This window comes from Hesperophylax consimilis, chromosome 13 (genome assembly GCF_061612785.1).
Source record: "Hesperophylax consimilis isolate HC1 chromosome 13, BYU_Hcon_1.0, whole genome shotgun sequence".
Taxonomy (NCBI): domain Eukaryota; kingdom Metazoa; phylum Arthropoda; class Insecta; order Trichoptera; family Limnephilidae; genus Hesperophylax; species Hesperophylax consimilis.
The window spans coordinates 27,995,695-28,022,747 of NC_142848.1; the positions used below are offsets into that span (position 1 = coordinate 27,995,695).

General features: G+C 37.7%; 1 protein-coding gene across 1 annotated transcript in view; it reads left to right on the forward strand.

The window, feature by feature from the left end:
• Positions 1 to 26,767, forward strand: part of hop (tyrosine-protein kinase hopscotch) — a 69,528-nt gene extending 42,761 nt beyond the window's left edge. The window contains exons 11-23 of the mRNA XM_089638934.1: positions 10,132 to 10,259; positions 10,650 to 10,786; positions 11,531 to 11,731; positions 13,558 to 13,708; positions 15,092 to 15,242; positions 16,422 to 16,514; positions 17,000 to 17,124; positions 17,855 to 17,971; positions 19,528 to 19,662; positions 20,170 to 20,334; positions 22,763 to 22,929; positions 25,109 to 25,258; positions 26,539 to 26,767. Coding sequence (XP_089495060.1) covers positions 10,132 to 10,259; positions 10,650 to 10,786; positions 11,531 to 11,731; positions 13,558 to 13,708; positions 15,092 to 15,242; positions 16,422 to 16,514; positions 17,000 to 17,124; positions 17,855 to 17,971; positions 19,528 to 19,662; positions 20,170 to 20,334; positions 22,763 to 22,929; positions 25,109 to 25,258; positions 26,539 to 26,677 — 1,859 coding nt within the window. The 3' untranslated portion in view covers positions 26,678 to 26,767. The remainder of the gene's footprint in view (positions 1 to 10,131; positions 10,260 to 10,649; positions 10,787 to 11,530; positions 11,732 to 13,557; positions 13,709 to 15,091; positions 15,243 to 16,421; positions 16,515 to 16,999; positions 17,125 to 17,854; positions 17,972 to 19,527; positions 19,663 to 20,169; positions 20,335 to 22,762; positions 22,930 to 25,108; positions 25,259 to 26,538) is intronic.
• Positions 26,768 to 27,053: the final 286 nt, after the last annotated feature.

A 27,053-nucleotide genomic window follows, 5' to 3' on the forward strand; every position in this document is an offset into this window, starting at 1 on the left:
ATCTATCGATTCATGTCATTGGGTGTTTGGGAGACTAACAAGAAGGCGAGTCTTACTTTGCACCTGAGGGGAGAAGGAAAAGCTAACATTATACTCTCTATTCTACCAAGTAATGATGAAATTTAATATTTTTGCTTCATTGTCTGAGTGAATTACTATGCAATACATCATAATATGGTTGCCGCCACTGAATGGAAAATTCCTAGTAGTGTGAAGGCTCTTGACTACGAATACTGAAGTCGCGGGTCAAATTCTGGTATGCGCATTTGATTAATTTGTGTTGTTTCACAATTAATTAATTTTAAAATAATATAAACATAGTATAATTGCGGCACATCCCAGAGTGGAAGATACTCTCAGTATCGCCCTGGTGAAAGACAACCATTCAGAATTGAAACGTTTCTTGAAATGACACTAGCCGTTCTCCTTCCCCTCCCCACTACGTTCAGCCTCTTAACATATGCCGATTGGGGATGTCATAGTATCACTAGCTCCAGACTGTTGAGAGCAGTTGGGACTCTTGTGCGGTATTCACATAAAGAAGGAAAGAATTTAGTTTTGTTTTAATTGCTCAATAATTTTACTCCACATGTGTGAAAATTTACCTTACCTCGGCCAAACAGGCAAACCCACATCACACTTCAGTTTTTCCTTCAGTGGTTTCAACCAGTGTTAAAAGAGTTTCATCGTTTTACGACAATACTACACAAATAATTTTACTGCTTTCAGATACGGATGATTATTATTTATTATCGTTTGACAATATTGGTAATAAAATATCTCTGGACGAAAACACGAAATCGGGAACCCATTCACTCGCTTCAGCGGATGTAGGTTATCTACTTTTCACCACAAAAACATGGACCGAATTCAAAATTGTATTCTTTGAAAATATTTTTGAAGTTTTGAGGAATGGTAAATCGGTGCTCAGTTACAAATCCGGCAAGCTGCTGGTGCTGTACTGGTACACCCTGGTGGTGGATGGAGGTTGGGTCATGTGGGCAGCCAACTGTCACCCGCTGGACCCCGGGGCGGATCCCATCGATGGGGTTTGGAGCTCGTGGAGCAAATGGGAATGTAACTCCAAGTGCGACGGAGGGAAAGGGGTGAGATTAATGAGATTTTTCCAATATAAACATGTTATACTCTCATTAATTCCGTGGCAGAAAATCGCCATCCTAAATTTAATTGTTGCCTGATGTGTCCTTAGATTTAATTGCATTTAAATGTAAAAAAACTGGAATGCATATTTTTTCTGGGTTTAGGCTATGACTAACTAAGGGCCGGTTTTATAAACGAAGTACTAAATTTCTGTTACATAACGAACCGTTTTTCGTTAGTGGACCGCTATCCGTTCGTTATCTTCTTTTGGGTACTATAAACAAATTTGCTTTATCAGCGGTCAACGGTTACATTTGGTCCGAAAGTTTTTTTACTGGCAATGTTTTTGGTAAATAATTGTCTCTGATATTGTTTTCATCTATGGTTATTACTTTAGCTGTCAAAAGCGGTCGTTATTTCAAAAGTTTGGAGCGGTTTGCAGTATTTGTTCACACAATATTAACCCACTTCTACAATATACTTCAAAACTATGTAAATTTATATTTAATAATTATATAATGTAGTGGATTGGTTATGATTATTATGAAGTTTTATGCATCGTACGCATTATCTAACCAAATTATTTTTACATTGTCAATTGATGAGGAATCCATTTCACAAATTCAAATTACGTTATACCTGCTATCTTTTAATTAAAATAGTGCACGGTTTCAAATGAGCGAACGCCGGGCAAAAGACAACCAACAATACAACAACTACCTACTGACAGTTAAAATAGTGCACGGTTTCAAATGAGCGAACACCGGGCAAAAGACAACCAACAATACAACAACTACCTACTGACAGTTAAAATAGTGCACGGTTTCAAATGAGCGAACGCCGGGCAAAAGACAACCAACAATACAACAACTACCTACTGACAGTTAAAATAGTGCACGGTTTCAAATGAGCGAACACCGGGCAAAAGACAACCAACAATACAACAACTACCTACTGACAGTTAAAATAGTGCACGGTTTCAAATGAGCGAACACCGGGCAAAAGACAACCAACAATACAACAACTACCTACTGACAGTTAAAATAGTGCACGGTTTCAAATGAGCGAACACCGGGCAAAAGACAACCAACAATACAACAACTACCTACTGACAGTTAAAATAGTGCACGGTTTCAAATGAGCGAACGCCGGGCAAAAGACAACCAACAATACAACAACTACCTACTGACAGTTAAAATAGTGCACGGTTTCAAATGAGCGAACACCGGGCAAAAGACAACCAACAATACAACAACTACCTACTGACAGTTAAAATAGTGCACGGTTTCAAATGAGCGAACACCGGGCAAAAGACAACCAACAATACAACAACTACCTACTGACAGTTAAAATAGTGCACGGTTTCAAATGAGCGAACACCGGGCAAAAAACAACCAACAATACAACAACTACCTACTGACAGCTGTCAAAAAGCATTTGAGCGCCAACAAAACGGGTTGTTGCCCATTTAACTCACCGAAATCAGTGGGTTATGCATAAATCGAAATTTAACCAATTGTTGACCTGGCGAACGTTTATAAAACGGCAAAATCAGGTGGTAGACCAAATATTAGTTAAAAATAGTATTTAAGCGTAACGAACGGATGGTTATAAAACCGGCCCTAAGTAACTCGCCATCACGCGGATGTTTCTTCGCAGGGGCAGTTGGTTGGAGAAGATGGACCGCCATACAACTCTGTCTTGACACTCACTCCTTGCTTCATTCACATTCATAGCCTTTAGCAAAATCTGATAATTGAAAAAAAAATCGTTTACACATGTACAGTACAAAATGTGCAATTCTATTCAAATACCAATGATAATATTCTTTTGTGATCTGATCTGAAAAGCCTGGTCGTCTTCGTCCTGTATACTTTCTCCTCCCCACTCCCCATTTCTATTATCACGCAACATTCCCCATAATCAGGTTATCATAATCTAATTGACTCTGAGAAGTTCTGGGACACTCTTTTTAGGCCATTTACATGATGAAAAATTGAGAGAACTTAAATCAAACAATGATCAACCATAGTATTATGAATACTTTTATAAATTAATCAACATTTGTATTATTTGTATTTTGACATTTCTAGATAAGGTTTCGCGCCTGCGATTCTCCACGACCGAACATAAACGGCAAGAGTTGCGTCGGACCCGTCGCCGACATTGGACACTGCAACGAGTTTAGGTGTGGTGATCTGCCACCTGTTGCTGTACAAAACATCAAACTAGCAATGAAAACCCATTACTCCAGTTTGGTGGCAAATGAAGGCGAAAAAGTATCTTTTAAACACTCTGTGCGTATGGCGTTGTCCCTCCACAAAGACTCGCCAAAAACCAAAGTATTTTGGACGTTCAACGGAAGAGTATTAAAGCTTATAAAGAAACATACAGATTGGAAACACTTGGAGAAGCGAGGATTACATATCCACAAAGTTAAATCGGCGGATACCGGTATTTATTCACTTGTTGTTCAAAGACGTCACAAAAAGAAGCTGATAGTGAGTATGGAGACCCTTGCCGTGAAAAGTAAAGGATACGATATTATAGTGTTCACCAATAAGGAAAAAATAATCCCTTGCAAAGCTTTACCATTAGGTATGGCCTACGAAGAACTAACTCAGAAATGGTTTTTGAATGACAATTTGTATAAAAGTCACGGTGTTACTCTGTTGCCGCTAACTGATAGACTGGTCATCAAACTAAACAAATCTCACCACTTATGGAAGTGCCAAGTTTCCACAGATTTTGGTTTCAATTGGACCACAAATATTGTCACTGTTATTGTCAAAGACACTGGTATTCTCGCCATGCTGATGACGGATGAGTTGGTGGGACCATTTTTTAGTTTATTCGGAAGCGAAGATAATGTATTGATTTTTGTGATGGTTGTTTCAATTCTCTTTGTCCTTATCACGTGTATAGGGCTGTATAAATTCCTAAGATTCGATCCAAAGACTGTACCGCTCGAAAAAAGGATTGAAAAGCGTCAAAGAGAGGAGCAAAAAAAAAGAAAATTAAAAGAAAACAAAAAGAACAAAAAAAAAAAACCAAAAACAAAAGTGTCCCAAAAATAAAGATCACAAAACTGATGCTCCAAAAATAGAACATCAGAAAGCTAATCCAAAACTAAAAAAAAATCCGAAAACGGATAATCCAAAAATAGAAGATAAGAAAACTGATACATTGGAAAAAAGAAAGGCAGTCCCGTAAATAAAAATCAACCTAATTCCCAGGAGGTATTTTTAGCTATTTTAGGAATTTATTTGTATTAAAAAATTAATTAATCTGTTTGAGAATAAATAAATATTGATTGTTTCAAACTACATTTATGATGCAATAACAACTTATGATGAAAATTGTAGTTTTCAGTAAAGTTTAGCTAGAAATGCAATTTATCTAATATTCTCGTAACTAGTGTTCAAACTTTTGTCTATGTAAAACCTACAGAAGTAGGACCTTACTGGTAAATGTGTTTTAAATAAATTAATGTGAGATAATGTTAAATTTAAAACATGTTTATATGGCCTTTATTCAAGAATGTGGGGAGGCTAGTGCAATCCAATAGATAGTAACAGAATTTATTTATAAATAAGAATAAAAAATAAAAACCAAAAAGTGTAGTAATTATGAGAGAATAAGTAAATATAGATAAATTAAAAAAAAATCATTTATTTATCACTTGTATGCATTATTATCAGAACAAAAATTGTAGGGGCCAATATATATGTATCTCCAATGTTCTTCGATAATCGATCCTGTGATTCAATGGTGAGGACATTTCGGTAATTTTTTAAAAGTAAATACAGGATAATATTTATTATACATGATATTTATTCATTGAACATTTCAATTACCCAGTTAGTAGAGAAATCTCGGGTCTAACTGGGGAGCTAGTCTATTTACTAATGTATCTACAGGGTTTTCCAATAAGAGGTGTTATTTTGAATAGCCCGCTATTTCGGTAGTTACTTTTGAAGCTGTCATTTTTTGACATTTGACAAGTAGAAACTACGTCATTAATAAAAATGGAACGATACACGCTTCAACAACGCATTGAAATTATTAAAATTCACTTGAATGAATCAAATGCAAATCATCTTGAGTGATGAGGCCCTTTTTCACCTCGGTGGCTTCGTCAACAAGCAAAATTGTCGCATCTGGGGCTCGGAAAACCCAAGAGTTATTGTTGAAAAGCCTCTCTATCCTCAACGTGTGACTGTTTGGTGTGGTTTATGGTCCGGCGGAGTCATTGGACCTTACTTTTTCGAAAATGAGGCTGGAGCAACAGTTACGGTGAATAGATTGCGCTATCGAGAGATGATTAATGATTTTTTATGGCCGGAATTGGATGGTATTGATCTGGACAACGTTTACTTTCAACAAGACGGCGCTACGTTACACACAAGCAACGAAACCATTGATCTTTTACGATGGCATGAAAAGGCGATGGGAGCAACAGCCTGTGCACATTGATGTTGTTATTGTATCCAGCACCGTAATAGGTTTATTATATGTTTATAAAGATAAATAACAGCCCTTCATAATGAATCTACATAAATAATATGACTTAAACAAACACATGAAGTCTGTTGCATGGTCGATGGCGCTTTCACAATGGCGACGCACTTGTTCGCAGATAAAATAAATATGTTTGGAAGTGACGAAATGAAAGGTTACAATAATATTAATTATACTCAACTTTTCATTTTTTCACATGCAGCCGTGGAGTTAATACAATGTCAATAACTCTAGCGATGAAGACAATGTTGTTCTACTTTTCCTTTATTATAAGCATAAACATTTACTCAAGAAATACAACAAAACTACAAATAATATGTTAACTTTACAAAAAAGACGCACATTGTCAGACCTGTTGTTTCTACATAATCTACTAAATAATAAAATAGATAGTCCCGAATTGCTATCCGTCATTGGTTTAAATGTTCCAACGAGGCGTTCCAGGCACACTACACTTTTTCATATTGAAGCCAATAATACCAATGCAGCAAAAAACTCAGTAATTACTCGCGCAATCACAACATATACCCATTACGGAAAATTACTACATTTAGACATCTTTCATGATTCCTTTCTAACATACAAAACTAACTTATTAAATTTCTTAGCATGACATATTTCAAAAATATTTTCACATCATTTTTCAAAACTCCTATGTATTAACAGTCAATTACAATTCGTGAGCTTATTATAATTCTTATTTTCAATTCATTTATTATTATCTATCCACACACTTCCTTCCTTTTATAACAATCTCAGGCGAAATTACGTAATGATATTTTATGGACATACGTAATAGGTACTACAACTATGTATGTAATAACTAAAAATAACTAACTGTATCTTATTGTACTGTGTATGTCTTAACAATTAAATAAAATAAAAACGATCTAAAAGAGGAATTTGGGTTTACCCATATAATGAAATAAATATTAATTGTGTTGCATTCGTCGCCGCCAAGGAAGTACATGAGAATGATGTCAAATTGACTTCCAACCTAAATCCCCTCGTTTCTTATGTATTCCTATAAATTATAGCTATACGAACATCAATATTTTGCCACCTCCAGAATATTCAAATTATGCCTAGACACTATTTCTGTCAAGCGAGTAGTAGGTCCATGTGCAATTAGCATAGAGTGCTACCAGCACTGTCAGTAGTTAACAACTGACGTCAAACGTTGTCGATGCATCGTGTTGTGTGCAAACTAAACAAAACACGCTTTTAACCTTTTGAACGCGTTAATTTGCTCCATTTTATCTATACCCGTACGCGGTACATATTTTCAAATACCTATGCACGCAATTAAATGTCAAATTATAGCATTTTGGCATGATTTATTGGACTATATAGACAGAACAGATTATTCTCCACAATATGAAAACAAATCCTCGTGTGTCAACATTCTTAGATGTTTATAAAAACAAAAACATAAAATTTCATACAAAGACGTACCGTATCTTTTGAATGTGGTCCCGCCATTCACTCGGCGTGTGTGTACTTAGGCCACTGCGTTGATAGACACAAGTGGGGCACCATTATCACTTATCATTTTTAGTTATGAAAAGTTGTGAATGACATACTAGTACTAACGCCATCCGTTGACAAAAATGTTAATTAAAGGACTAAAAGGCGCGAAGAGGCGCACTTGATTATCGATCTTTTTTTATGAAAAACAATTTTATTTTTGAGAAATTCTTGTAGATGTCAGCATCGTGATAGTTCTACGAATGTCCAAGTGAGCAAGAAATACATTTATGACGAAAGAGCGCTGGAATATCGGCCGTCAAAGTTTCCGTATCAACTGTTGATACAGCCGCGTGTGAGTATAGACTTTTTACCATAACAACAGTTGATACAGCCGCGTGCAAAAAGTTAAGTATCTCCGTATACGTATATAAGATATTTTATTTCTTTGCCAAGTGAATAAAGTATATTTTCGTATGTTGGAAGCATTTTTTAAGGTTCAGAATACCATAAAATCTAGTCAAGTGCGGCTAAGCCAGTGGTGTTCAAGCAGTTAATCTATAGTAATTCTTTAAGTCAATTATTTCGATATCTAGGACAACTCGTAAACCTAAAATGCCAAGCACGTCACTGAAGAGATAAGTCGACAGAAGTAAGCAAAATTTTTCCTTACTTCTGGTGAAATAACCCAAACATTCGTCTTTTAATGCCAGGGATTTGCGTGCAACTCACCGAACTTGCCTCGATTTTATGGTATTTTGAACCTGAAAAAAAATGCTCCTAGCATACAAAAATAGATTTTATTTGCTTGGCAAGGAAATAATGTATCTCAATATTATTCTAGCCTGTCGTTTCGTCGACACCCTGTATTATATTTTTTAATAACATTATAGAAGCTATCCTAAGGAAAGTACACAGGAAAGATATATATACATTATTTATTATTATTTTTTATTTATTATTATTATTATACCAAATTCTAAAAAAGAAGAATAAATAAAAAATATCTCCCGAGTAAAAATAAATGCCACCGACGGGAATTGAACTCCGCACCTTCTGATGTCCGGTCAGGTGCTCTGGACCACTGAGCTACGTCGGCTTATGGATATTTCAGGCGACTAATTTTGCATAAAAAACCTTGTCTTATAAACATTAGTTTGTCATTAAAAAAATAATACGATTATTATAAATACATATACGAACACATTATCTGGTAAAACGGTACCGTTTTTCAAAAAAATTATTCAACAAACACATAAGTTATTACGAAAATAGAGTCAGACGGCCGGCATAGTCCAGTGGTAACACATTGGACTGCCATTCCGAAGGTCGCGGGTTCGAACCCGGCGTGCGCAAATAAATTTTATTTGATTAATTTGTGTTATTTCACAATTAATTAATTAAAATAATATATAGTATATTTGCGGCACGTTCCAGAGTGGAAGATACTACCAGTATCGCCCTGGTGTAAGACCACCATTCAGAATTCAAACGTTGCTCCAAATGGCTTTAGCCGTGTTTAGTGACTAGATCTGAATAGCCAGGTACTTCCCCACCTTCCTCTTTCCCTTCCCCACTTACCTTCAGCCTCACAACATCCCCCAATAGGGGATGCCATAGTCTCACTGGCTCCAGACGGGAGCAGTTGGGACTCTTGTGAGGTATTCACTATAAAAAAAAATAAAAAGCTGGCGCATGGCGGGCCGCTCGGCATTTTAGCTGGCACATTGGTAATTGTCTTTTATGCTTTTTGTCAACGAATCCTGTTTTAAGTTATGGCATTTGAATAAAATCATCTTTATCGCACTGATTTGATTTCATTTATAAAAAAACAAATCTATGACGGTGTAAATATTTTCACTACCTTAACTATTAGGAGAGTTGCTTCCTCCGGCTGAAGGATGTTATCCATTTGAATTCATCAAGTCAATAGTTGGCTAACTACCAAGTTAATAGCAATAATTATTGCAAAACTCCTCACCAAATCAATGCGGGGGTGCCACAAGGATCTGTGCTGTTGCCGACACTGTTTTTTTACACATCAACGATATCGTTGAATGTGCACCAGTTCGTTGCTACACTGGCGACAGCACCGTTCATGAGGGTTATCCTTTTGACGAGCCCCCTTCCACTTATGATGTCCGTATAGCTCAGGAAGTTTTGATACAAAAAGTTGACCACTGCCTTTAGAAGGTTCGTGCCTGGGGTGAGGCCGAACTGGTCAGTTTCACCGTCTCAAACACCCAATCATGTCTGATTTCGGCAAAGAGGTAGATCAATCACTATCTGGTGCAAATTTATGGAAGCACCCTCCTCAATAAAGACTCCATTGAAATGCCTGGAGTAAGTACATCAGATCGGCTCAAGTATTGGGCTCTAAAGAAGCCCGAGAAAATCTGGCTTCCAAGAAACTGGGTGTCTTGTATAGAGCTGGCAGATTCTTAAATAGTAACCAGTTGCTAACCCTATCTCAAGTACGCCCAACAATTGAATTTGGAAGCCACCTCTGGGCTGGAGTCCCACAATACTTGATTAACCTACTTGATTCTATGCAAAGGAGGGCGGTCGATCTGATTGACAATCCATTGTTAACAGACCGATTGCCATCTCTAATGCACAGGCACATTGCAGGCATGCTGAGCCTGTTCTAGAGGTATTTTAATAGAGCCTGCTGTAAGGAGCTAGCAGCATTGATCCCCGGCATGTGCGTGAAACTCAACGTACACAAGCAGAACACCCGTTAACAGTTGATGTTGGCTTCATGAGAACGGGCCGCTTCTTCGACTCACTTTTTGTGTAAGACGGCTAGTATGTGGAACGAGCTACCGGCATCTGTTTTTCCTCCTTCATATAATCTGGGCCTCTTAATAAATCCCTTCCTACAGCCCCTACCTTCACCCGCTTCACAAAACTGCCCAACCGGGTGGTGCCATAGCTCCCCTGCCTTTACACTGTACAGACAGGGGCGCTCTTGTGAGGTGTCACATAAATTTTGTTTTTTAAAGTTGCTGTGTAACTCAAGCATGTATTTTTCTTCCATAGATACACGGATAGCGAGTTCGGAGAATCTGTCACTGACGTACAAAGCTCTATGGCAGGTGGCTCAATCTAAGAAATTTGAAGTGGCCATGAAGATGCTGAAGCAGGATGCTAGCAGTGAACATATGAAGGTAATTTTATTTTTTAATTTTTCTAAACAGAACCAAATTATGGCCATCTGCATTATTTGAAGCACAAAGCACGGACAAATGACCAAGCATAGAAAACTTACTCACTTTGAAATTATGTTGTCGTTTTTCCTGTAAATAATGCTAAACTGTCACATTCGGGAGTCGAACATAACCTCACATTTGTGTGTACTAAAATTTGTTTCAAAATGGGTTTTACCACAGTAATTAACATTTTTAATTCCATTAAATCATAACTCTCAAAGAAAATATGAAACAATACGGTCGCGACGAGACTCGAATATTTTTATTTTATTAAATTTCTAGACTTTCTTCATCGACTGTACTTTGTAATACATATATATTTTTTAAACCGAAAATGTGTTTTTTCAGGAGTTTATTGATAAGGCTGGGCAATGGGCCTTTTTGAAGTCCTCCGCTCTGGTCAGGTTATACGGCGTCATATTGAGATCTCCAGTTGCCATGGTCTTGGAATACTTGCCAATTGGATCATTAGACCTTTATCTCAGGTAAAATAATTTATTATATGGTGTTAAGAGACGTAGCTGAATAACTAGTGATCCCTAAGCTTATTTGGAGTAATAATGTGTGTGGAATTGTCACCTCCGGTGTTTTTTTTTTACCGAAACATATAAAAAATTGACATTTAGGATCGGGGTTAACAATGGTTGAATCACCATTGACAACATGTTAAAGTTTTTTTTTGTTATAAAGACAAATAACCTAGTTTACATCACTTTATTTTTATATACACAATCTACATGTTTCGCTACAATGTTCGCTTCATCAGGAGTAAATGTAGACTAAATTTAAAGATTAAATATCGATCACCTTTGAAGGGGGGGTTGGTAGAGGGAGGGGGGAGAGGTAAGAGTGGGGAAAGTTTGTAACAAGTAGATTGTGTATATAAAAATAAAGTGATGTAAACTAAGTTATTTGCCTTTTTAATAAAATAAACAACGTCATCAATAAGTGAAAACCGGTTAGAAGAACACTTCTTCGAAAAATGAACCTTTTTTTTACCTCTGGGTCGCTTTCAATGGGGCACCCACAGTCATAACTTTTGGCATCCTATCTTCCGATATTCTTTCCGCAAGACAAGACCAGCACATTGCAGTCTTTGGGACCTACAAAACCTCACAATGGTCTCATGATCTATCAAGTAACATATTCATCTTCCTGTAAGACTCATTTTCTAGTATAGGTCCTATGTATTAACTAGGACTTGTAAAAAGTATGTATTTGCCTTGCAGGGAGAACAAGAAGAGTATCCGGATGCGAGAGCAGGTGGAAGCGGCTGCCTCGCTGGCCTCGGCGCTGTGGAGCCTCGCCGAGAGCGGCTTCGTTCACGGGAATATCCGCTGCCGCAAACTGCTGGTGGCTGGTCACGACAGTTCTCACCTCTCTATCAAGCTGTCTGACCCGGGCCTGCATTCGTCGTATGGGGAAAATGAGTATGTGATTAATTTATTGTAAGCGTTTGACTAAGGTTTTTTGGTTCCTTTTTTTAACCACTTCACTCCCAATAAATAATTTATTATGTGCATCTATATAAAAAGGTTTACATATAATTTTTTGGCTTTGCCTGTCTCACTAGGAAATCCTGTGTCGAGACAGACTAGTTTACAAATTTAAAATAAAGTACATTTTTCAAAAAAGCAAAAAATATTTGACAAAAATTTTCAGGTTGGTAGGTAGTGGTAACAATAATGATGATTATATTTGGGTGAGGTGACTAATTATTGCACGACCTTTTTCGATGATCCATTGTTTGATCAGGATTTTGTATTTGTTAATATTATTATTCGATTGTCTTGTTTTTTCAGGTAGGTTATTGTATATTTTAGACGCAATGTATTTGAAATTTATTTTTCCAAATGTTGTGTTTGTTTTAGGTGTTTATATTATTTCTTTAGTTTTGTGCCTCGTGTTTACAATATTATGGGTATTTTCATAAAATGTATGTGTTTTATTTTTAAACAGATGGGTTAAGATAGTTTTTGTGTAAATTTGTCGAATATCTAATACATGGAATTTGTAGAATATATCTGAATATAATGTTTTTATCATTACCAAAACATGATCCCTAGCGACTTTAAAGTAGTATGAGGGCGTTCAAGTTCCTCCCTACTCACCTCACAACCCTAGGAAGCCCGCTTATGAAATCCTGAACCCGTGCTGGCACCGGTTTTTCGCCACCGGTACTGGTGAAGTATCCGACTATTAAAGTTCATCCAAAGTATTTTTTTACATCAAGACAGGACATTGGTACCTTCAGATCCCTTAGGATTCTTCATCTTCTTCACATTTTCTGAGGTGACCTGTTAATAATCCCACTAGTTTCCTCAGTGAGTTTCTATTCATATTCAATAGTGTTATGAATGTGCCACTGAAGTCTTGTGTGAGAGAGACGTTATGACATTGAGACAACTGTAGGTATATATTAGGGTGTCCCAGGACATAAGGAAGAATTTTTTTTTCATGAATTTAAATATGCATACCCTCTTATTTTATTCCATTTGATCCCAATAACTCATATAATAAATATTATTTTGATTAAACACCGGCAACCCGTGCCGACTTGATGCCAAACATATGGTACAAACATTTGTACAGAGTTAATATGGAAGGATTTTCAACTTTCATTTTTGTCGGATAAATAAAATTTAAAAATGCACAAATGTTCAATTATGTAGTATTTTATATTTAAAAATGGTTTATTGATTAAATTTTTTTCGTTATTGATTAAATCGAATACCGAATACCCGGAAATCTCCATTGCTCAATTGTGGGGAGGTCAATAAACAAGTGTCGGTGCATGCGCTCTACTCTCGCTGTACCAAATTCGTCAAACTCAAGAAGCCAATACATATCCACTAATAGAATTCACTGTGATTCATAGTGAAATAAGATGTTTTTTAGTATATGAGGCATAAATTTACATAATTAGTAATATTCAGTTGCGTAATCAATGTGTTGTCATTTCTCTGTGCCTCGAAAAGGCTGACAAGGTAGCTAGCCGGCTGATGACGTCAGCATAATTCTTTGGCAAAGTACGGTGCCACAACCATAGTCTGACTTCTACAAAATTGTGTTAATTACAGTCTATTGCTCCACCATCCCAGTATTACAGTAAAACATTAGCGTAAACCCATTATACGAGAGGCAAGTTCCTCCCTTGTTTGCAGCCATGCCATAAATTTAGTGTTTTTAAAATATATATTTTTATAATTTGCTGCCTTTTGAACTTGAATTTTGATTTTGTGTTGTGTTCTCTTAGGTATCATTGGCTGCCCGTGGAATTTTTCAACAACATGAATGCAGCGCGAATGTCGCCTTTAGCTGATGTTTGGGCATTTGCCACAACCTTGTGGGAAATATTCTCCTTTGGATTGTCACCTGCTCAGATGAGTCACCCTTTAACGAAAAAGGTAATGTTGAATTTTCTATTTTTGTGGAAAGCAAACACTTTGCAGCATTATAAATAAAAATAAATTTCAGTAAGTTTGTAAATAGATCGCTCAATTGGAGTTGCCAACAACACATACTTTTTGTATTGTATTGTACATTGGGTTTTGTGTATCTCTGTACTTCTGCAAATCACATATACTGTTACGAAACACGGTCCAACCTAATACACAATAAACAATTCAAGCCATCCTAAATAGTAAGAGCTTCACAAATTCCCCGCTCGCCTTTACACTGAGAAACAATCGGCCAGTTCGCCAGTTGAAATCAGACACCGGTCTAGCAAGCACGCGACATTCGCGGCGAGATCACAAACAACACGGTCAAAGCCGCGTCGTAGTATCTATTGTTTGGAAACGGTAATACTGCCGGTATCCTTAGATCATGGACCAGGACCGCTATAATCGGGTCCTGGGTGTTAACCGAGTATTAAATCCGCGTGTGTACCGACTCAACTCCCCGCCGCCTTGGACAGCAAGTGCGACTTCCTGCATCATGACTTGACGTACTCGTAAGCTATCTTCAACCTAAAACCCCCCTTATTTGTGTTCACTTAGTAAATTCATTAGTACCATTCACCCTGTTGAGAGAAAAGAGAGAGATCGATACTGTTTTTATGGTTAGGATGTACCCCCGTTGTAAACTATTGAAATAAACCCTTTCCACCACATCCTGGCTTGTGATATTTGAAACCTTATCTGTGCTGACCGTGGAGAGCTCGAGGAGAACAAAGAAGTCCCCCACGCCTTGCAGACATAAGGATCTCACCGCCTCCGATTACTGAGCTACACAAGTGCCCCTGGTTCGATACCAGTAAGCACGTGCCTTCCCTTGAGGACCCTCCGTGTTATAACATAGCAAACTGTCACCCATGATGGGGCCTTTATCCCTAAACTTTATGACATAGCAACTGGCTTCCAACATGGCGCATTTATAACATAGCAAAACATAAAATACAGCATAACTTTCATTGATTAGTCGCTTTGATAGTTCGTGTAGTTTGGTCGTAGCTCGGCGAAAGACCCTTTCCTTATGTTTCTGTTATCTATTTATTAGTATTTAATGTGAATACCGCACGAGAGTATAACTGAAACAACATAAAGTAATAAAATAAAATTTACTTCTGCACGCTGGGAATTGAACCTGCCGGATTAAGTCAAGTAGCCAAGAAGAGTCTTACTCCTCAACCACAGATGTCGTCATCTATGGGTTCACAGGCTACACCTGAGGCCCTAGACTGACTCCCAGACCTGGATGTTGCCCTTGACACTCCACCATACGAAAGAAGAAGAATATTGACTGTGAAGAGTCTTACTTTTTTTCAATTGATTTAATTTTGTGTACAGAACTATTCGGTTGACAAGCGCACTTTGGAGCCACCCGTGGGCTGTCCCCATGAGGTGTATGTGGTGATGCAGGCCTGCTGGCACCACGACCAGCATCGCAGGGCGCGGGCGCAGGTCATCATGAGAGACATCAACCATCTGCACTACCAAGGTAAAGCCACAAACTACTTTTAACGTATACAGAGCTATTGCAATCGCTTTCTTTGGTATGGTCCCGTTAATCATATCTGCGATAGTTCGAGATACGTAGCACAGATGTCTCTAGTGTTAGTAGCTCACAGAGTTCTACAGCAGATGTCTCTAGTGTTAGTAGCTCACAGAGTTCTACAGCAGATGTCTCTAGTGTATAGGTTAGCCCTTCCATGTTCAGAACCGAGGTGTGATCATAATAATTGGATAATTTGTATAGCGCTGTTTTTATGAAAAATCACCTCAAGAGCCTAAGAGAATGTAAAATAATCCTGGCCGTCCTATACACTTGTCACCATCATAAGAGTTTTAGGAACAATTAGGGAGGCGGATATGGGTACCGTCCCCCGGGAACCATTTATTGGATAACCAACACCCCTGCCATATGTCAAGTGATTTGCTACATTCGGTGACTTAGAAGGGGTGCCCGGGTTCTTAGGATGAGGTTTGTCTAGGTCTTAGTGGTGGATGAGCATTGCATAATGCTTGGTGGGCCGGATCAGGAGAGACTGGTTGAGGCAGACCTTTTGACCTCTCCAGCTGGACTAACTTGACCCATCACTCCAGGACACATTAAACCCCAGATTCCTACCCACACCTCATTCCTTTTCCTTCTCAGAACTTCCTCTCCTTCCTTTTCCTAAAAAAACCCTCCACACAGCATCCCCAAAGATAAAATATTCCCTGAGGGAATCTTTTTTCTTTGGGGATGCTGTGTGGAGCTAATGTGAAAAAAGTCTAATAAAATACATACGATTTTTCTGAAAAATGTAATTTGTTCTATAAAAAATAATTCACAACAATACTCAGTTGTCAAACCTTTCTACCTACTGTTATCTGTCATTATTGCGTGGGTTTTTTCAAGTCAGCCTTTTAAAACTGACTGAAAGTATTTTGTCTGTTGTAGTGCTGATGATGCGGTACTTATTTCTAACAGTATGGAAGATCTACAATCTCTCGTGTCTAGTGTATTGTAGTTTGTTAGCACTGAATAAATATAATGATCTAATGATCAAGACAGCCAATCAACATGGCGTACTCTGTCTCTCTTACACTGCCTGATATCATATTTTCTGTTCTTGTGTACTTTTAACGGGTAGATTTCTTTTGTCGTGGTAAATCATTATTTCTTTCTTTTTAGTTCATTGCTCGCATCGAAATGTGTACGAGACCGTCTCTCCCAAATCCAACTTGGTAACTGGTTCAGCTCAGAGTCTCACGTCCAACGTAACGGGTAAGTTTAATATGTGTATTATTTTTTCTAAAAGGAAAGACAAACTTTCCCGGATAATGAATAGCCTGACAATTTTTGTGTTATATCCTTAATATATCAGGGATATCGATAAGTCCAGCTCCATTTAATAATATATATATTAATCACTGAACATTTTGTTCAATGTATTAACTTAATGAGCGTCACACACCCAACTTTTCACTCGTAATCCCAGAATAGCAATCGCCGTTTATTAAAACACATACATTCGTGCTCTCATTCTTGGATCACTATCTTAGTCTTCCAAACTCACATATACTACAATTTTAAATACTCCTAATACCACCATTGTGCGCGGAAAATGTTTGCTGTGTAATAAAATGAAATGAACTCATAACGCCCACAGAACCCGACACATTCGTCTACTCACCCACCGGTATTATCTGTTCTTTCATGCACAGTAATATAATTGTGTTTAGTTGTAATATTTGAGTGTGTACTTTCAGGTGAAAGCATGGTAGATGGAGCCCTGTTAACGGAGGCCAGTGAAATTGAGCACCAACATTATCTCAGCATGAGATCTACATCTTCGTCCCAGAGCGATGTCAACACCACCATGACATTTGATGGGGTATGCGGCTATTTTTTATTATTATATGTAACTGAGGTGTTATAACGGAAGCAGGAGTGGATACTTTTGCTAAAGAACTCATCTTCTAAAGGTGAAGAAACAGTTATGCATATTTTTGTTTATACATAACAAGTTACCAGGATAAACCAGTCTAAATCAATGGTTAAAGAAAAACGAAGTGAAATTGATAGAATAAAATTAAAAAAACACAGATTAAATGTATATAGATAGATAATGTAACATTAAACTATGTATATGAAAATAATGTTAACAAGTTGATCAAAGATAAATAAAATAAAGAAAAAAAACAACATAATGAAAATGAGAAAAATAGCAGGTGTAGAGGGTTCATAATTAACCTTTTGATTCCATTTTTTCTATTGACCTGAGGAGAAATGAAAAAATCAGTGTCTGAAAAGATGTTATTATTGTATTGTAAGCAGAAACAGAGGTCTATTACATCACTAAGTATTATACATTTATAAAAGTACATCATCATCACAAAGCTACATGCCAAGGTTGGATTTGGCTTTCTCCGCAATGCACCATGCTCTCCATTGACTGCCGTCCCCAATCCTTCCCGTCCTGCTCCAATCCACTTCCCCGCAGTCTATCCACCCCTTCCTCGGTCTGCCTCTGGGTCGCTTCCACTGCTAAAACCACTTGGTCATAATTTCTGGTGTCCTGTCATATGGCATTTTGTTTGACAATTTTATAATGTGGTTTTTAGGATGATGATGACTCTCCACCGTACGACTTTAGTGACTTCACAAGCCATACTCAAATGCAAAATGTACTGGAGTTGGATAAAGACTGCAATATCATAATGCAGGGCCGTATTGGACAGGTATGTTTGGCTTAATCTTTTTATTGAATACCGTACAAGACCTGTAGGACTATGGAATCCTTAATTGCGGTATGTTGTGAGTGAAGGAGGAAGGTTGGGAAGTACCTTGCAAATGTGATCACTAAACACAGCTAAAGCCATTTAAAGCAACGTTTTTATCGTGGTCTGAGAGTATCTACCGCCCTATTATCAAATATTATGATTGAACTATTTTTATGCTTTGAAAGTGAGAATTCTGCCTACAGAATGCGGCAATCAACAGAGCGATTCAACTGTTTAACGAGCTGCGTTGCCTGTTGATATTTTCAACGTTCATTACAGACAGATTATCGACTATCTTTTGATGTATTTCACAAAATAGCCGTAAAGCTGTCTTGTATTTACTTTGTTGTGTTTTCCTTCTATTAATCTCTTCTAGTTATATACAATCATAACACAATAACATCATTTCTTGCATGTTTGATACAGATTATCATCTTTGGAATTTTTGTTAGGCAACATTTTTCACAAGAATGTTGTGTACTAACTTGTCGCTCCCAGTCCGTACACGTCGCTACCGAAATCAAAATACTCGCGTCGCATTGTTTAAAAAAAATTTATTCTGTACATCTATATAAAAAGGTTTACATATAAGAATGATGCTTTCATACCCCCACTCACAACCGAACAGTTGCTATAGCTTTTTATAGGACTACTTTATTTCCCCCCACATGTGGCAATACTAACGCGAATTAATCCGCTGCTATACGCAAGCGAGCATGAGAAGAGGAATCTTCATTCCTGTTTAGCGTTCGACTCAACCGCCAGTACTACCACTCTTTCTGCCACCGTCACCGCGTTCTGTATAAATTATAATATTCGTCTTCACGAATAAACTAAATCAATTGTGCAGACACTCGTTTCAATCTCCCATCTCCTGAACACAATTTACAGTTTGGGCAGGCGCCGGCAGGAAATAAAGTAGTCCCACAGTTTGTTGACTGTTACATTACACTATATCTAATTACAATACAAACGGGTTTGTTTTACCCACCACACAACAAATTTACACAAGAGTGAATATTGTGTGTTTGGTAAGATCAAGTTCACAAAGAAGCTTTGAAGCTTTTGAAGCTTTGTTCCTAGCATTGATCTACATGCATTGTTACAAAAAGTCTGACACAAGTGATGCCATGTTTAAAGTCTCAGTGACGCAAGTGGAAAAAACCTCACCCAGCTGGTAGCTGGAGACTGGTTTGCAAAATGTCACCAAGGAGTACCTGTATACAAACCTCGATGCAGATGTATGGCGGTGGTCGCCACGAAACTTGAATCTTCGAGCATCAAATGCTTGCTTATCACCGTGGAAGATGTGCCTTACAAGATCAAAAAATGCATGTACCTTCACCTTATTGGAACAGTTCTCGCACATTCAGTCAACACCAGTTCCATTACCAAAAGCAGATCATTTCCTATCAGGGTTTTTTTCAAATACAAACTCCTGCTTGTATCATCTCGTTTGTAAAGGGTAATGTAGAATATTGTTTGTATGAGTTGATTTGTTTGTTTGTATCCAGGGCTATTATGGCGAGGTGTTCAGGGGAACCATGGAGTGTGACAATTCCGAGTCGCGGCAGGTGGCCATCAAGAAGTTGAAGCAAACAGCTCAGACTGCCACTGATGACTTTGAGAGAGAAATTGAAATCATGAAAGTATGCTTATTAATTTATGATTTTTTTAAACTTGTTATACCTAGTATGAAGTGGTGGGCAATTTAGATGGCAATTGCTTCCACCGAACCCAGATTCAAACCATGGGGGCGTATCAACCTCTGTCACATTTGATTGACGATCAAATTGCCGATTGGCGCCATTTTCAATTTTTGACATTTGAGCGGTCCCCGTTAAACATCAATTCTCGGCCTGTTTTTCTTTCTTAGTATTTTTCATCATCATTATCTATGGTGCACCGACTGCAAAGTAATCATTGCAGTCACTTATCATGATAAGTGCAAAACCCCTTTCTGGAATCAGTGGGGCAATAGTGCTCCTAATATTTGGAAATCTGTCAACGTTGAAACATGTTTGACTTTTGATTTTCACTGCCAAAAGTATCATTACTCCTTATTTAGCCAACATTTTGGAGTGCGTAAAATGTTATCAAGTTAATAAAATAAACTTTAAAAACCATGTAACTGATTTAAAATGGTGTTTTTTCAGTCCCTCAAACACAAAAACATAGTAGAAATAATCGGTGTATTGGAATACCCTGAGGTGCAGCTGATCATGGAATTTGTGCCGAACGGCTCCCTCCAAACCTATCTTCACTTCCACAGGGACTGCACCGTCCACCAGCTGCTCAAGTATGCCTGCGACGTCGCAGTGGTAAGAATCTCCATCACATTTGAAGACATGATCCCTTGCTACCTTAACGCAACGTGGGAGAGGATTAACAACCTCCTAGCTCACCTCCTAATCGTTAAGGACATAAGTAGAGATGGCAAAATTTAGCATTAATTTTCAGATTTTTTAGCATTAATAATTGGAAATTTAGCGTTTTATAGCATTTTGAGGCATAATTTAGCGTTTTGTAGCAAAATAGAAAAAAATGTATTTCCTGAATGTTTTTAGCGCATATTTTAAGTATTTTTGGTAAAATATATGTTTAACCTTCATTTGCAAGTATTTCCATGTGAAAGATTATAAATAATTAATTTTAATATTAAATTAATAAGGAAGGAAACTCTAAGTACGGGTCGAACACAAACACAACAAATGCAGATTGCGATTAACATCAATAGGCGTCATTTATTTCGCACAATTTGTGTAATGTCAAAAAGCTATTTTAGCCTACAGTACAAAAATATTAAATATTTACACATAAAATAGTAACAAAATTATAAAAAATCGTAATGTAAATATCGATTTTTTGAAATTCTCACATATTATTTTAATACCCGGTATTTTCGGGAAATTCGCACCTATTTCGCTAAATAGAATAATTTAGCTGAAATACGGCCAAAATCACGTTTTTCGCGTTAATTCGCGAAATAGAAATCACTGGAAATACTTTCAAATGCCTTGAAACGCAAAGAAAACTTATAAATGCCCTATTTTCGAAACATAAATATTTTTTCGCGTTTTTAGTTAAAACGAAATTTTGCCATCTCTAGTTATAAGCAATGTTCGCAATTCCCTCACCGATGCTGGACCCGGCCAAAAGCGGTCAAAGGAAAGTCGCCATAAGGTGACTTGGACATTTGATCAGAATGCTAATAGTAAAACTTTCTTTAATCGCTGACGCCAATTCCAGAGAGAAGATGTGCAGGACAGGGATGCTTAGAGGTGCCGTGTCTATGGCCCTTCGTACAGAGATACTTACAAGCTACGTGATTGTCGCCTACTGATATGCTACTCTTGAAAGCTGGTTTCCGTATACAGCGCTACCTGAATTATGCTGAACTTAATCATTTTTTCCCATGCAGCCGTGTTAATTCCAGATCAAGTGACTCGCGACCAAGACAATATTGTTCTTTTTTATCTTTATTGTAAGCTTAAAAAAATGATCTAAAAGAAGAATTGAATATACAACAAAATAAATATTAATTGTAGGGTATTCATTGTCACCAAGGAACTAATGCGAATGATGTGACATCGAATTTGTTTCCAACTTCTCCGCTAAATCCTTTCTTACATATTCTGGTAAATTGTAGTTTTATGAACATGGTTATTTTACCTACCTCCAGAACAAATTTAACATTCAAATCATGCTCAGACACACATGCAACCAGCGAAGCATGCTACCAGCACTGTCAGTCACAGTCACTGCGACTGAAGTCACGCCTGTAGTCAAAGCGCTGCGTCGTGTACGAACACTAGCAAAATAGTATGGTGGATAGCGATTTGTATGCTACGCACACAAAACTCGAGTCGCTTACAAGTGTCTCCGTGTACGTGTGTCCTCAACCTGAATAGGAAACGAGTTTTATAATAATATATAATACTAGCTTTTTCCTGTTGCAGGCAACAGTAAAGTGTGTATCAATGGGTGTGTGTGTGTGTGCCCACTTTTATATTTATGATTTGTTGTTTAAATGCAGATGAAGCAAGTAGTGTCTGCCTAAAAATATTTTTTTAACTAAATTAATAATTATGATAAATGTATGGAATAATAAAAAAATTCTACACACTGTAACTTGAAAAATATTTCTTCACTGTGTCGAAACCGCCGAAATTTTTTTTTGTAGAAATTTAATTAATATATTTCGAGTGGTCTTTTTTTTATCCACCATACATAAACCATTCGTGAAATGAAACGCCCTTGAAGATTGAATGAAGCACAAAACACTCCCAAACCTATTGGGTGAAATTTGAACTACAGCGGAAGTCTTACATGGACAAAGTTGATGCGAACGTCGAGGTGTGAAAATATCAAATGATCACCGCCACTAAATGACACATGAAGTGGTGCGATGCGACACGGGACTTCTGCAACGCGATCAGTTTGTTTTGACATTTTGAATTGAATGCTCGTCTCTCACTAACTGAAAATTTCAGGGCAGGAGTTGCCTCTGCCCTCTTCATCAATTTATATCGCTTCATACCGCGTCACAATCGCGTTTTCATAGACTTCCCCGAAGAGAATGTGAGAAGTCATGAGTCGCGAATGCCTTTGTTCTTGAATAACAGCGTCTGAGATGTTTTCCGCTATTGCTGCTAGTACACTGTCAGTTTTTAGGTGTTTGTGTCTGTGGCCAGGAGTGATGAAGGAAATGATGACAAATTAAGTTTAATTGAATCGACTTACTTTCAGGGCATGGAATATCTGGGCAAGCTGAACATCGTGCACCGAGACTTGGCGGCCAGGAACATCCTGGTGGTCAGCGAGGACCACGTAAAGATATCTGACTTCGGACTGGCTCAGTTCATGCACGGAGACTACTACATCCTGAAAACTAACCGAGAGCTTCCGCTCAAATGGTGACTTCATTTTACATAGTATTTGCAAATACATTGAAACTCTTATAACGTTTTTCAAGGGACCAAAGTGGGTTTTACTGTAAAATATTGTTCATTGCTTCCTAAATAATGTAGGTAGTATAGAATAGTCTCATCTCAGTAAATCTATTTACATATTTTGCAAACATACTTACTCTCACTCATGTTATCAATGCAGAATTAGTGCAGGTCCGTTGAAAGAACATTTGATTAAAGATACTAATCAGTTGTGACTCCGTCTGTGACTCCAGTTAAATGAACTCTAAAACTTTTGCTTTAGATTTAGTTTCATTTTTAAAATTGAAAGTGTTTGTTTGGAGAATTCAGACGAGCGATTAAGTACCTACCTATAATATAATATTATTAACAGAAAATTATTTTAATTGCCATTTTCAAAATTGGAACTGATTTGTCGAGAGTTCAGACTGTCCGCATGTTATATTTTGATGACACACAAACCGAAAAAATTGGTTCCAACTTTTAACCCCCCTATCAGTCCAATTTAACCTTCAGGCTCCCAACCTCCTAAAGCCGAACGACCGGAACTACGGAATCCGGTCCCCACTAACTGCTACTAGCCTGATAATGTGGAACACGTTTAGCACGCAATAGGGTCCCTATTACTATATGGCCAGTTGTTTCACAAAACTTAAATAATAACAGAACTTAAATAGAACCTTCACAGAACTTTCTCAGAATCAACATTGAAATTCGAGGAATTGTTCAAATTCTGTGAAAAAATGCATTCTAAGCTTTGTATTTGCACTAACGTAGCATTGGCGAGATGGGTTTCACCGTTTACTTGTAGTAAATTACGAATAAAAGTTTTAGAGAGTTACACGTGACCAAATCATAAAAGAACTACATACACCATAATATAACGGCGAAAATATAAAATGTGTTTTTATTTTATTTTACTGAATTAACCCCTATAGTGCGGCTGGCTACATTTGCAGTCCAGTGAAATTATTACTACCTTGAGGTGCACTGCAGCGTGCACTGTGTATAGCTATATAAGTTTTAAATGTTTTGAATGTATTTCGTTACTGTCAATGAAAATTCCTAAAAAAGTTGATCTTGTAGAAGTGTGCCTATTATTTCGATCATAATTTTCAATGTAATAAATGCACAAATATAACAATCGGCTCACAGTTCTATTGAGGTGTCTTTGTTTGTTCCACTGCAACTGCGCATGATTTGTAATGGTTCGTACCAACGCCCGAGATTCAAATCAACTTAAGGGTATTCAAATACTGTCTCCTTAGCGTTCAATCCTTGCTAAAGATAAACAAATAATATTTCAGTATTAATTTAGACAGATGATTTAGACTAGAGATATGATTGGAGATTTTTTACAAGTAGAATTTGGCCCTGTAACTTGCATGTACACGTCAGAAAAGACTCAAACCCAGAAATAACTAAAGTTGGCACCCGGGTGAGAGGCAAGTGCGTTGAAATTACTTTAGATGCTTCCCGCCGCCCGGAGGTTGAGCTTGAAGGTTCTTATGTGAGAACCTTGTAAGGGGGTATTTCACTATGTCGGGCTAAATATCTGACTAGCTATCCGTTGGCTGGCTTTAAAGATCAGAATAACTTCGTTATTCAACGGCGACCGTTTCACCATTGTTTCGAGCTTCCGGATAGATAACACTCGAAATAGTCTGGCAACATCGCAAAATGTTTGCAGTTACTCCATCTACTGCCACGGCTGTCATGCGTCACAGTCCGCACACCGCTTTGGTTATGTTATGTTGATTATCAGGTCATTTTAGATAGATTCGTGTCGAATTAATACATTGTTTCTTATTTTGAACACAATCAAATAATTCAGGATGGATCATACAAGCATTCAAATTCATTCAACAAAATTCGACTCACTTCTCCGCTGTCAAACTCGGAATGTTTTGACGCCATCTTTGATTCGAGGAATAGCGCCTAACGTGAAGTTCGAGCACTGATTAGTCAAATCGAACTTTAACCCGAGCGTTAGCGTTATTCAGATATAGTGAAAACGAAAAAATGACTAATCCGCGGATTAGTGCTTAGTCAGAACATAATCAGAGATAGTGAAATACCCCCTAAGTGCGTTTCACTGTACAACACTTCTTATTAAATTGTTTAGTAATAATGTTAATTGGTGATTTTGCTTTATTTTGAACAGGTATGCACCAGAGAGTGTATCAGATGGTAAATTTTCAACCAAGAGTGACGTGTGGTCCTACGGAGTTACCTTATTTGAGATGTTCTCCTTTGGAGTGGAGCCGCCAGCTTGGGGCCCCGAAATAGCTTCACAGGACGACCGATTTTCCAAGTAAGTAACTAACTAATTAATTAACTATCACACGGTGGTCCATCACAGATAGGATGGACCACCCCACAACTCTGTCTTGGCCTACAACATCCTTGCTTGATTCTTGTTAATGTGAAACCTGACCTAACCATAATACGGGCGTGCGCCTAGTTTGGTGGGTCTATTTTTGTACAAACTATATTTAAATACATACTCTTCTGTTATTCTAACTCTTGACATCGCCCTACTCAAATATTTCATTCACTTAATCGTGCCATGTCCTCCCTGGGTGTCCCCGACTTCTTCTGCCATTAACTTCAAATTTTTGGATATTACGCCATGTTGCAATTCCCCCTTCTTTTGCCAATGTTTCGGACAGCGTTACAGTGTCAATCATCAGGGCCGATGTGTAAATTGTGATGAAGTGTGTGTTCATGTATGTGAAAGTGATGCCGTATGGCAAGTGTTAACCGTCTCAGTGTGGTTTTCTACGTTTAGTTTTGGTGTAGCCTTCTAATACCGGATACCAACAACCATGAAGCTTATTAGCCCCGTATTAATAGTTCTTAATCACGATAATGCTTTTGGCTGTGAAAATTTCAATTAATAATGTACAGGGTTTTCCAATAAGAGGTGTTATTTTGAATAGCCCGCTATTTCGGTAGATGTTACTTTTGAAGCTGTCATTTTTTGACATTTGACAAGTAGAAACTACGCCATTAATAAAAATGGAACGATACACGCTTCAACAACGCATTGAATATATTAAAATTCACTTGAGTGAATCAAATGCAAATCATCTTGAGTGATGAGGCCCATTTCCACCTCGGTGGCTTCGTTAACAAGCAAAATTGTCGCATCTGGGGCTCGGAAAACCCAAGAGTTATTGTGCGGTTTATGGTCCGGCGGAGTCATTGGACCTTACTTTTTCGAAAATGAGGCTGGAGCAACAGTTACGGTGAATGGATTGCGCTATCGAGAGATGATTGATGATTTTTTATGGCCGGAATTGGATGGTATTGATCTGGACAACGTTTACTTTCAACAAGACGGCGCTACGTGCCACACAAGCAACGAATCCATTGATCTTTTACGATTGAATATCAAAATAACACCTCTTATTGGAAAACCCTGTATTTTAATTTTCGACATCGTAGAGTGATTTTCTTGTCTATAGAACTAACCTCCCATTTTCCTACAAATTATCTACTGTATTTTAAATAGGTTTTTTTTTTCACGGAACGAATCCACCCTCCAACAGAATCAAGTGTACTAATATTTCCAATGGATGTTTGTTCTAGGCTGGCGTGTCCGGTATTCTGTCCAGTGGAAGTGTACGTGAACATGTTCCTGCCGTGCTGGAAGTTCACCCCCACGGAGCGGGCCACCTTCACAGAGTTGATCATCAAGTGCAAGGAGCTCGGCACTCAGTTCTGCTGAGGACTAACGACCGAGTCACTCAGTCCGTTACTACTATTAGCTTTAGTTTATTCAATCAGATTTCATTTTAATTTAAGTTTTAATGTTTATTACCACTCTATGTTTTATTTTGGTTCGTCTTACCAAAATATGTATAGATTTAATATTGTGTCGTGAATTACCAATGTTTTTTATGTGTACCTATTATTTATTAAGTTGTTCAAATATTTATGTTATTTTTTTATCCAATGAACGGTGATCCTGGGCAGACAATGCTAGAACCACTGAAGAGGTAAACTCATAGAATTGTATTGCGGGCGTCAGTTTACCCAAAGTAAGCCCAATTTTTACTTACTTCTGGTGAAATTCACCAAACATATCAAATTGATTGACCTGC